General features: G+C 48.0%; 7 protein-coding genes across 7 annotated transcripts; 5 read left to right on the forward strand and 2 right to left on the reverse strand.

The window, feature by feature from the left end:
* Window positions 1-15: 15 nt before the first annotated feature.
* Window positions 16-3,228, reverse strand: GL50803_00113565 (uncharacterized protein; the record flags this gene model as incomplete). Its single annotated transcript, XM_001706232.1, has 1 exon — window positions 16-3,228. One exon carries the CDS (start codon window positions 3,226-3,228, stop codon window positions 16-18), a length of 3,213 nt encoding a protein of 1,070 aa, XP_001706284.1.
* Window positions 3,229-3,377: 149 nt separating this feature from the next.
* Window positions 3,378-5,885, forward strand: GL50803_008195 (uncharacterized protein; the record flags this gene model as incomplete). The annotated part of the gene is made up of 1 exon (XM_001706234.1): window positions 3,378-5,885. One exon carries the CDS (start codon window positions 3,378-3,380, stop codon window positions 5,883-5,885), a length of 2,508 nt encoding a protein of 835 aa, XP_001706286.1.
* Window positions 5,886-5,937: 52 nt separating this feature from the next.
* GL50803_0014661 (Kinase, CAMK CAMKL) lies at window positions 5,938-7,347 on the forward strand (the record flags this gene model as incomplete). The annotated part of the gene is made up of 1 exon (XM_001706235.1): window positions 5,938-7,347. The coding sequence occupies one exon, from the start codon at window positions 5,938-5,940 to the stop codon at window positions 7,345-7,347; it is 1,410 nt and encodes a 469-aa protein (XP_001706287.1).
* Window positions 7,348-7,438: 91 nt separating this feature from the next.
* GL50803_0020413 (uncharacterized protein) lies at window positions 7,439-7,951 on the forward strand (the record flags this gene model as incomplete). Its single annotated transcript, XM_001706236.1, has 1 exon — window positions 7,439-7,951. The coding sequence occupies one exon, from the start codon at window positions 7,439-7,441 to the stop codon at window positions 7,949-7,951; it is 513 nt and encodes a 170-aa protein (XP_001706288.1).
* A 328-nt stretch (window positions 7,952-8,279) lies between these two features.
* Window positions 8,280-9,467, forward strand: GL50803_008191 (uncharacterized protein; the record flags this gene model as incomplete). Its single annotated transcript, XM_001706237.1, has 1 exon — window positions 8,280-9,467. The coding sequence occupies one exon, from the start codon at window positions 8,280-8,282 to the stop codon at window positions 9,465-9,467; it is 1,188 nt and encodes a 395-aa protein (XP_001706289.1).
* Window positions 9,468-9,480: 13 nt separating this feature from the next.
* GL50803_0014660 (Vacuolar ATP synthase subunit G) lies at window positions 9,481-9,801 on the reverse strand (the record flags this gene model as incomplete). Its single annotated transcript, XM_001706239.2, has 1 exon — window positions 9,481-9,801. One exon carries the CDS (start codon window positions 9,799-9,801, stop codon window positions 9,481-9,483), a length of 321 nt encoding a protein of 106 aa, XP_001706291.2.
* A 259-nt stretch (window positions 9,802-10,060) lies between these two features.
* On the forward strand, window positions 10,061-11,440 carry GL50803_008189 (Ubiquitin carboxyl-terminal hydrolase 14; the record flags this gene model as incomplete). The annotated part of the gene is made up of 1 exon (XM_001706240.1): window positions 10,061-11,440. The coding sequence occupies one exon, from the start codon at window positions 10,061-10,063 to the stop codon at window positions 11,438-11,440; it is 1,380 nt and encodes a 459-aa protein (XP_001706292.1).
* Between the last annotated feature and the right edge of the window lie 6 nt (window positions 11,441-11,446).

An 11,446-nucleotide genomic window follows, 5' to 3' on the forward strand; every position in this document is an offset into this window, starting at 1 on the left:
GCGTTAATGTACATACTAATATGTGGGGCTATTGAAGTCTTCATTGCTTCCCAGCATCGTACTCTTGGCTCTGCTGCTCTGCTGCTTTCCCTTACGATGCTGACTCCGTATCATGAGATTCAAGGCCTTGACATCTTTATTTAACCGGACCCACAGAACGAGTGCCATAGTGTTCAGCGCCACAGCAAAGGCCGCGGCAACGGAGAAGGTGATAATGTACGTGGTGTTGTAGTCCTGGGATTGGATTGTGATGCTGGGGATGAACCCCGAGTGTATACTAGTGTTAGTGACGCCGTCTATGGTGAGGCCCACGAGGGCTGTCTTCTTTTTGTTCCACAATTCGGCAAGGACTCTCTGGCAGCTCATTCCAGCGTACTCCGTGCCAAAACCAGGCACCCAGTCTGTTTCGCATGAGAACCTGAGCACGTCTGTATCTCTGCTGAAGGTGCCTTGCTTTGCGAGCTTCCCCATTGAAAGGAGCATGGAGGAGTTGGTGTATATCTCGGCAGTGATCATATAGACGAGGGCGCCGGCCTCATTCAGACGGGTACTTGACACGTTGACAAGGTCGACTCCCTGCCAGATGGCGGCCTGCTCCAGGGTAGGGATGCTGCAATCCTTGGCCCCAGACTCTTGGAGGCGCAGGCTGAGGACTGTGGGTTCCACTATGACTACGGTTCCGTTATAGCACCCAAGGTTGTATGTTACGTAATAGAAAGTAGACCGAATCATCCCGTTTCCAGAGGTGTCCATACTATCGTAAAAGGTGATGCGCACGTACCCATTCAACTTCTTCACAGTGCTAGTTGATACATTAGCAAAGAAACTGCGGCAACTGTCGGGGTGCACTGTCTTGTGATACCCTGTTCCACACAAAAACGGGATTGAAGCTGTCGACGTATAGGAAAAAGATGGAAAGGGTCTTTCTAAGACTATGGAATCGCTCGTTCTTTCATCCCTGACAACCGCTGTTAACACAATTTGCTTAGTGGTGGGAGGAATAGAGCACAAGTGACTATTGATAGTATCATATCCTTTCATTACTGTGAAGACACTAATAGGTGAAATGACAACGCTGAACTCCTGTATGCAGTCCTCCATGTAGGTTGTTCGCAGGCTTGATAGTTCCACATCTACGTTTGCCTCCACTTCATCAATAATAAGCTGCAAAGACAATGTACCAGTCAACCAACTGACAGTAAAGTAGCTGTTGATACGACTAGCTAAGGCTGTATCGCGTTCATCGAGGGAGGCGCAATATGTTAACTTTGAACTGGATATGGCTTCCACGGGTAGAGAGTATCTGTCATCTCGAGAAGTTAGATTATCGTTAAAATGAACAATAAGGGTGGATTGCACAATCTGGTTAGTAGATAAATAGGGGCATGCTTGGTTCCATGATAACCGAGCACATAACTGCGTGGTAGTTTCTTCCAGGGATTTGATATACTGAATACTGGAACCTTTGCTTATAAAGCAAGTATCATAGTCATACTTATCAAGAAGTATGTCACTTATAATAGTTGGCATGATATGCGTCGCTGACTCTATGGAAACAGAAGCGGACGTGCTTGTTATCATCGCCAGCTTGCAGCTCTGCAAGGAGCTGGGATTACATGCGAGCCTTATCATGTTTGTATTTGAGAAACTAAAGTCGGATAGAGTCTGCACTATGGTGTCTTCGTAATCTGATAGGTTGAGTCGGACAATGGCCGTCGTGGAAAACGCTGCCCTGCACTCGGCAGTGTTTCTGGGACGCACGTTTAAAGTGAATGATAGGTTTTCATAGTTTGCTTGCAAGCTGATGTCCTCGCACCAGCATCCTTTTATCTCTGCCAAAACGGGGGCGTCCGCTCGCCGCACGCATCTGTGGGTCTCCTGGTCGCACACGCTCAGTAGCGGGCAGTCGCTGTCGATGATGCAGCCAGCTTTGCACAGGTTGCCGCCGGCACAGGTCATAGAGATCTGGTTCAGGGGAGATGTGGCTTGGGCAGCCAGCTGCTGAGTATTGTAATTGGCGTTACTCTCGAAAACACTGGGGTCCAAGGGCTTATTGTTTGTGCCTGTCCTCATTGGATCGCAGGGACTGTCGCTGTTTTTGGAGTCACATGTCAGATAGCAGAATCCGTCATCCAGGCCCTTGGTGTAACCATCTTGGCACGTCTCGGTCTTGAAGCGACACACCCCATCCAGTGCACACAGGGAAGGGTGTGGGCAGGCAACGCTCTTGCATTGGTAGTTGCAGGTTCCCTCGAAGGAGCACAGCCGGCCGCCCGTGCAATCCACGTCGCTGACGCAGACAGCCATGCAGTGGAGGCCTATGCAGGACAGTTTTGGGGTTTCTGTGCAGTCAGTATCACTACTACACTTCTTAAAGCAAGAGCCGTAGAGGCATTCTTCCTTGTCCTGGCACTTGCTGCATTGATTGCGGCAGATACCGTCAGCCCCGCAAACCTGATCTGCAGAGCAATCGGTGCTACACTTCCAGACACAGGTGCCCGTGCTTGACGAGGTGGAGATGTTGCAGGTTTGTGAGGAAGAACAGTCAGCGTCATCCTTGCACCCGTCTTTGCAGTGCCCATTAAGACACGCCTCTCCAGTGATAACGCTGCAGTCCGCATTGAAGTAGCAGACCTTTTCGCAGTCTCCTGCGAGCGAGCACATGTAGCCACTGGGGCAGTCGGTGGCCTGGGCGCACTTCTGCCTGCAGACGCCGTTCCAGCAGTGAAGCCTCCCCTCTGATAAGCACTCCTTGGATTCCGTGCATGTCCTGAAGCAAGACTCGTCTCTACAGACGGAGCCAGTGGGACAGTCGGTGTCACTAGCACATGTCTGGCGACAGATGCCGTCTATTCCGCAAGAGGTTTGGCCTGCACAAGACCCTGTGCAGCTCCAGCCACAAACTCCTTCAGCAGAACCAGAGGTGATGCAGCGCTGATTGTTTCCGCATCCCTGATCATTAGTACATCTCATGGAACAGTGCCCATTGGTGCACTTCTGGCCTGCAGGGTAAATGCACGTGCCCTGGTGAGAGCATTTTTGCTGACATTTATTACTTGAACAAGCGACTATACCTGATGGTAGTGCTAAACTGGTTGAACATTCAGCATCATTGGAACACGATATTTGCTTTATATCTTCAACAACAGAGATAGCAGTATGTAGGTCACATAGTGCTGTGGTAATTGTAGTTAATAAGACAAGCAATCCGTAGATCACTGCATGCATAGTTTCGTTATGGCAACTTGCAAAAACACTGTCTCAGTTGTTATAAGTAAAAATATACTTGTGAGAGCCAAAGCTTTCAATTTTTTGATCTCATTTCAGTCCCTAGGTCCTGCACATCATAAGGTAGCCCGTCAGGCAATTGTGGCAGTATGATTGCTTCGGCCTTCCTCCTCCTTTTCTATGCCAACACTCTTGCCCAGAATATCGGGCAAGATTTTTCTATCCTGGTAACTGCCAATACTCCCACAGATGTTTCGCTAACCTTTAAAGAGGCCCTTCCAAACCTTGTTCCTATTCACAACAGCATCAGCATCGCATCTACTGTCCCTGTATCGGTTGTAATTCTTATGCTGGATTCCAATGACGAAAGCATTTACACTAAGACTGTTGAAGGAACAGCGATCTTTGAGTACAACATTTATCTGGAGCAGACAGGTGCATACAATCTTCGGCTGACCTCAAATGTCACGACCACACTTAAGGTGCTTGTTGAGCCCTTGCATCAGGAGTACCTTGGAGCAATTAATATTAGATCAAACGAGCGTGTAGTTTACATCAAGGAGTTCTTGACGCTGGAGTCTGCAACCATCCTCTTAACGCATATACCCTCGGGGGTGACTGTGCACTACACTGTCTGCAACGGGGCTCCATCGAACCCTGTCCTGAGTCCCGGAGTGTGCAGCTCCTCTGCAAAGGTTGTTGCAAGTGACGGACAGGCGCTATTCTTCTTCCACGCAAAGACCGTGTTTCCAATCAGTGAACAGGTCGGCTCCAATATATGGTTATACACTTTCGAGTTTGATTTACCCAACCCCCTGACGGAAGCTGCTGCAGGCTCCATCACCTTCCTTAGTGTGAGAAAGCTAGACAGCGATACTGTGACCAACATCACATACCCTCTGCAGCTCGATGGTGAGTTCGTTTCCATTTCAGCCTTCGACTCCATCTCTGTTGTGTATAAAAATGATGTTCTTGTCACCCCGCAGCTTCTCCTTGAAGTATCTCTGCCATCTGAGTTTGTTATTACCAATATTTGTGTAAGCCATATCTCACCCTTTAACAACTGCGCGCCCGTGAAGACTGACTCTGCGTCTGTAAAGTTATCCATACCACTACCTGATTTTAAGCCAAGTACCCTCTACTACTTAGCCGTCTTTTGTGTGCTGACAAGTGACCAGCGCGAAAGCACCGTGGGGATCACCTCAGTGAAGCTAACAATGGCTACAGAAATAGAGCCAACGCCCATTGACTCCACATCTCCGGCTGCGTATAAGATGCTATGGTATGATGACACCGTCTATGATAAGCTTTTCTCTCCTTCACGACAAATTCACTTAAAACTCACAATCCCGAACACAGGGCTTCTTTTCGAGGGAGCTGATATCTATGTTGACTATCATCCTGCTACTCCCACAGAGATAGACGCTGACGGCCTTTGTCGGTATTCCACGAGGATAACGTCTGCTGATACTCAGACCATTTACTACTATGACATTCTTCACAATATGCACATGTATAAGGCTAGACCGGGAACATACTACATTATCCTACATCCACACCTGATGTGCCTGAATACAGGGAAGATGTCGGTTCTGGAAGCCACCGTCTTCATCAAGATGTTCTCGACTAAAACGACTTTCAATCAAACGCAGTTAATAGAACGACATCAGCTCACAGTTGGGCTACTCTTTAGCCCTGCAGCCAGGCCCCTTGACCAAGTTGCAGACCCCTTGAAACTAAACTTGTCACCGTTCCTGATACCATTCTCGGCAATAGCGGCAACAGAGGAGCTGACCCTATTCTACAACAGAGAATACGCAGATGACAACACCATTTGCTTCGAGCTGGCTCTGGGATCCCATGTCGATTTGCTTATCTCTGAAGTGACCAGGTACACTACCTTTGCTACCAACCAATCTGTGTACATTAAAAGCCTAAGCATAAAACCCAACTGTTTCAGCGTCTCAAAGAGCGCCACTAACACGCTGAGTGATAGTGCCCTGAGTACCGTTTTGAAACTCCAGATACACTCCACTAATACGCTAAGCACTACAGCGCCTAGCGCCACCCTCTTCTGTGTCTACTCCTTACCAGCTGTCATTAAGGAATATATAATAATGCCAGCTAATCCTGCCTTTAGTGTCGTTTTCCCGGATAAATCCAAAATGGTGATGAGTTTTAGAGCCCTTTCGTCGCTTGTCTCTAACGTTAAAATAAAATACAGCATATTTATCATTCCAGTGGGAAGAGAAAATATCAATCCGGTGCCAACAACCTTTTGTGGCGTTCTTACAGCCATCACGCATGCATTAAATCCGGCCTGGAGGCAGCCTATTTTCAATTTGACTAGCAGTGTTGAGAAGCAAGACTATATTATTGCAAACATTCCTCTTTCACAGTTCCCCATAGGGACAAACCCCCTTACTCAGGAGTACAACGCCTTTGTAATTGTAGAGGATGTTCTGGCAGGGACAACCGGTCTTTATATCAGCAGCAGGATCAAGTATGCTAAGATTAAGTTAACCAAACCAATTGTCATTCAGTTGGGTATATCCTGTTCTATTATTATTCTCTCTGTGATAGGAATTATTATTACGGCCATCTTTTGCGGGCGCATGCTTAACGTGCATTACAGACAAAAGCGCGTATTAGTGTGACTGGCCCAGGAGTAAATGTCTCTACATCGTATGAGTGAGTTTAAAATTTGAAATGAGCGATGAGCAGCCAGTTCAGCTCGGACAGTATGAGGTTTCGGAGCTGTTAGGGTCAGGGGCTTTTGCAAAGGTGCGCTTGGCAACCAGGAAGGATACGGGGAAGAAGTATGCAGTGAAGATCATCAAGAAAGTGGGGCTATCTCAAAGAGCTGCCGACCGCCTAAACCTTGAGATTGCTGTCACAAAGGGCATTTCACACCCAAACGTCATAAAGATGCACGAAGTCATCGGGACGTCTTCAAAGTTCTGGCTGGTGATGGACTACCATGCCAACGGGGAGCTTCTAAAACACATGAAGACAAAATTGTCAGACGATCAGGCATTTGACTACTTTATCCAGATAGCGTGCGCTCTTCGGTACTGTCACAGATTCGGGATTTGTCACCGAGACCTAAAGTTTGAAAATGTCCTGGTGGCGAATGATGGGCATCTCGTGATAACTGACTTCGGTCTGGGAGCTATTTCTTACAACCCTGACAAGACCTTTTACTCACAGGCAACCTTCTGCGGCTCAACCCATTACATTGCTCCAGAGGTATCCTCTGGAAGCAGGTACGATGGGCGCAAATCGGATATCTGGTCCTTGGGAATCATGCTCTATGCCATGCTGATCGGCAAGCTGCCTTTCCCATCAGATAACTACGAGGTCCTTGTGGAGTCCATGCTTAATCGTCGCTATGACCCTATCCCTTCCTTTGTTAACGACCAGGCCAAGAACTTGCTGGAGGCGCTGCTGGAACCAGATCCTCGGACGAGACCCGACTGGAGGGAAATATTCAATTACCCGTGGATTGCATCGCGAGTCGCACTAGTGGATGAAGCTGGGCATACGGTGGACAAGTTCCCTAGTGAGATTACTGATACGGGTGTGCTCTGCAGAGTCATGCGAAAGAAGAAGGTGCATATGGAGATACCCCTTCATCCAAACAAGAAGTCGTACTCTGTCCTCTCCAACATACATGCTGCCTTAATGCAAACAAACAGCGCCCCAAGTACGGCTCAGCCTGTTTCTGATGAGGGATTCACCTGCCCCAGCTGTGGAAACATTGTGGTACCCCCTAAAACCGCCGATATAGCCAGCTACTCTGTCAAGAAGGCCATCATGATTTCAGACATAAGCATATCAGATGCGCTGATTCTAGCTGCGTACGGTGTCAGAAAGGTGACGAAGAAACCGGTTGTGGTCTATCCTCACGAGTTTCGAGCAAGCTCGGACGTTCAGCTGATGGAAGCCCGCGTGTTCGGCACTCAGAAACTGGTCATCCTTATTGGTACTAACGACGCGGAGATGTACACGACGGTCAGTACTGTTCTGACAAACTTGGCAGCAGATAAGGCAAAGTTGTCTGCCATTACCCTAGGCCGAATTAATGACGTCTCAGTTGTTTGCGAAGATGCACGGTGACCTTTGTGCACTCATTGACCCAATCCAAACATCAGCTAGCGTTTCAATGTAAACCAATTACAAAAATACCAAAAGCTAGCTCTTTTGTTTCATGAGCAACAGCAGGGTACGTGCGTCCCAACTGGGGCATGAGCCGACATGCTTCGTCCTGGCCTTTGGTGGCGGCCCCAGCTTCGATCAGGCTGAGCTGGTCGCTAAAATCCATTCAATTGTGAGCAATGCAGTTTTCATCCGGAGCACCCCTTATGGGCCAATATTCGGCCTGGAGAATGAAGTGGACCTCCTTATACTGATCCGGTCAAGCCCCATAATCCTTCGTGACGGACGGATGATAGGCTTTTGTCCTCCCGTTGAATTTGAGGGTATAGTGCAGTATGCCACACCTTACAGACAGCTTTCGGTCTACTCCGGCACAGGAGAGGTCATCATTTACATCATCAACATAGTTATATTTGCTCTTGCCGTAGGAGCTCTGGTGAATGGGACAACCTTCGTTCGGGATCTTAGCATTTCGCTGGGATACATGCTCACTGGCCTGCTCTTCTTGTACCTCATTTTTGTTGCATTGCGGCTCATTAGCAATTGGAGATATGCACGACTGTAGCACTGGTCACTGAGCCTGCATCCATGTGAAGTTAGCTTTTCTCGGTCTGGACTACAGATCATGTTTAAACGCTTACGTCGTATAGGAAAACTAACTTATAGATGGTTGAAGACATACTAAAGCTGACACGTAGAAAGTATTATTGGCCAGCAGATGGCAAGATTGCTTTTGTGCAATTGGTTTGTTGCTTGAATTACTAATACAGACAAGCTAGTACGGGGAATTAGAATTCATTGTAAATGTGGTATAGATTGGTACTATACGGAGTCCAGTGATAGGTGCTTACTGGTGCGGGGAGCCGTGTGGTTAGGGATAGACAAAAATCTGGATGACCTCCTTAGCTGCACCACCCGACAAGCTTTCAACATATCTGTCTTTTTATCGTAGAAGAATGTTCGAGGTGAAAGCACTTATGGAGAGCTTGCAACAAACAATCGAGCAAAAGAAGCAGCGCCTAAACTTCTTGAAGTATCGTCTTCAACAACTCAAGGCTGGCCAACCGCCACTAAAGCAGCTAGAACCCATCGAGTCTATGGTTCTACACCCACGAGGCCGATCGCTGGCTTTTCTCCCGGTGCCCTGCCCTGCATCAATCAAGTGTTATTCAGTGGGGTATTTGGGTATAGCGTATAACGTGTTTAGAAAACGGTTCGAATCCCCACGTCAGCCGTTTATTGCGCACGCAGGCACTGAGCTGACCCGGATAGTCTTCACTGATCAAGGCTGGGAGAGACTTCTTCAGCTATCGGCACTGGGTGTTGGTGGCATGGAGAGGGCCCAAGGGAGTGCTGGATCCAGCACGCCAGTCTACCTGCTACTCCACACTCACTTTAATCGCAACCATACCTTCCGGTGTTATATTATGCCTCCGCGTCAGACACACAGGGTTGGACTGTTTTCGACTCGATCTCCCCATCGGATAAACCCACTGGGGCTTTCCATAGTTAAGGTAGAGTCTCTTGATAGTCAGCTGCGCTGTCTGACTGTCGTGGGAAGTGATTTGCTCAATGGCACACCGATTGTCGCCGTCCAGCTGTACAGACAGGATATTCACGATCATCCCACAGCCAGAGCAGGGTGGCTAGATACCGACACCCTGTATCCCTTGTACTACGACACCCAGACTACCGTTGGTCGCAGGGCACACGAATCGTTTGTCGCTGAATGGAAACTGACCCCAATACCTTCGGAGCTATGCAAGAAGCTGGACTTTATACAGAAGACAACGATAACGGATGTGTACTCAATGGTCTCGGCACATTGCTCGCACCGGCCAATCCTGTCTCGCACTCACAAGCAGAAGGAGGCAAATTCTGATAATGCAGTCAGCGCGGTACTGGCCATTTCATTGTACCGTGTTAGCTACGTTGTCGATGTGAGCAAACGCCTTGTGACCTTAGTCGACGTTCAGCCATCTCTCAAGCGAGAACAAGCAGAAGCGCTCAAAGAGTTTGACCCCGAGGCAGAAGAGGTCTCCTCATTCTTCAAGGAATTCCCTCCGGAGAAAAGCAAGTAATTCACTGTTACTGTCACTGTCCCAAAACCACCTTCACAATGAGCTTGGCGGCCTCGTCGATGTGAGAAGATGCATAATTGTTCAGTGCGTTGATTTCCCTTGTAACACGCTCATCCAGGTCTTTCGATATCTGTACAATCTCTGCGGCATTCTTTGTTTGCAGCTCGACAAGCTTAGCCTCTTCTTGGCGCTGAAATGCCTCTATCTCCCTGTGGGCTCTATCCTTCGCCTCCTTCACAAGCTGTGCATTTTCTTCCCTCGCCTGGGCGATACGCCTCTTCCCTTGAGTCTCTGTTTCAAGCAACTTTTTGACCAGCTCTGCGTCCCTGCTCATATTTTGTTTTAAGATTAGAAATTGGTCTTTTGTCATGACTGCGATGATATAGACTCTTTCAGCGTCACTTCATTGTTGAGAAGTAGTACTGAACACAAGGCCCTTATGCAAGACATTTTTACACGATCAATCTGTGGGGGTTTCGATAAAAATGAGCCAAGGAGAGCGTTAGTCTTGGTCAGAACGTGCCTCTCCTCCTTTTAGGCTGTTCTTCAGCGCATGAACTCAGACATGCAACTTCAGTAAACCTGGTTTTAAAATGTCTAATGACAGTGTACCCATCACGCTCCAGGTTTTCTTCAACGGGTCTCCTTATACAGTGACTGTCAATGCACAAGACAACGTATCGGCTGTATGTGCAGCGATATCTCCACTTGTAGGTATCAATCCAAATGCCCTCTGTATTTTATCGGAGACATGGGTGGGGGCTCTTCAGCATGACATACCACTCACATATTTCCATGTGCAGAACGGTACTAAGATATACTGCTTTGGGTCCAACGAGGTTGCTGCAGTAACGCGTGCTGAGGTGAACGGGACGATAGACGATTTAGATGGCGACGGTGCGCTCAAGGAAGAGATCTTGGCCTCTGGAATTGAAAATGTAGGCAACACATGCTTCTTTGGAGCAGCTCTACAGTGTCTGTTCAGGTGCACGGTTCTTCGCACGGTTCTCCTTTATATGCTTCCAGCTAGAGCGCTCGAGCACTGCGATTTGTTTGTCCGTGCACTGTCTTCCGCTTTTCAGACACTAGATAAGAAGCAAACTGCTGTCAATCCTAAGGAGCTTTTAACTCTCTTTGGCACACTACACCCGTCTCTGATTAAGCCACAGCTAAATGGATATGCTATGCAAGACGCCCAGGAGACTCTAAGCCAGGTTCTCAACGACCTTTCCCTAGCACTCCCAGTGAGCTCTCTTGGAGTTATGAACACTGCAGGATATTTAGCCAAAGACTACCTGGAGCTTCGTAACGCAATGCTGAGCTCTCTAGAGGATGGGGGCTCTGAAAATAGCGTTGTGGACTGCCTGTTCAACATGAAAGTAGAATACCACACGGATGAAATTGGACAGAAGCCTGTGTCGACTGATTCAAAGTACTTTCTAGGTATAAACCTCACTGACAAGTGCTACTCTTTGTTGGATCAGCTTGACAAGGAGATGGGGGAGGAGGAGATCATCATTAACGGAGAGCAACACAAGCGTATTTCAAGGTTCAACTTTCTGCCGCCATACCTCTTCGTCGTTATCAACCGTTTTCTTTGGGAAGAGCAGGCTCAGCGAAGACTCAAAATTAATCGGCGCTTCACCTTCCCCTTTGCCGTAGATCTTTATAGGTATTGTAGTGCAGGTCTTCAGACAAGCTTAGATAGCCTTGCTGCCGAAAGAGAAGATGCACCTGCCTCCACCGTCGGATCAGCAAACTATGTCCTGGTCTCTGTCATAGCACACCACGGACTTGGTGCAGAAAGTGGCCATTATATTACGTTCTCGCGCATAAAGGATAACTTATGGGTTAAGCTGAACGACGCTAGTGTTACCGAAGTCACTACTGAAGATATTGAAGCTCTTGCGGGAGGCTCACCAACGTTTGTAGCATACGTACTTTTGTATGAGTACACGGCTATTGGGCTCTAATTAAGA

The sequence above is a fragment of the Giardia intestinalis genome, chromosome 3 (genome assembly GCF_000002435.2).
Source record: "Giardia intestinalis strain WB C6 chromosome 3, whole genome shotgun sequence".
Lineage (NCBI taxonomy): Eukaryota > Fornicata > Diplomonadida > Hexamitidae > Giardia > Giardia duodenalis.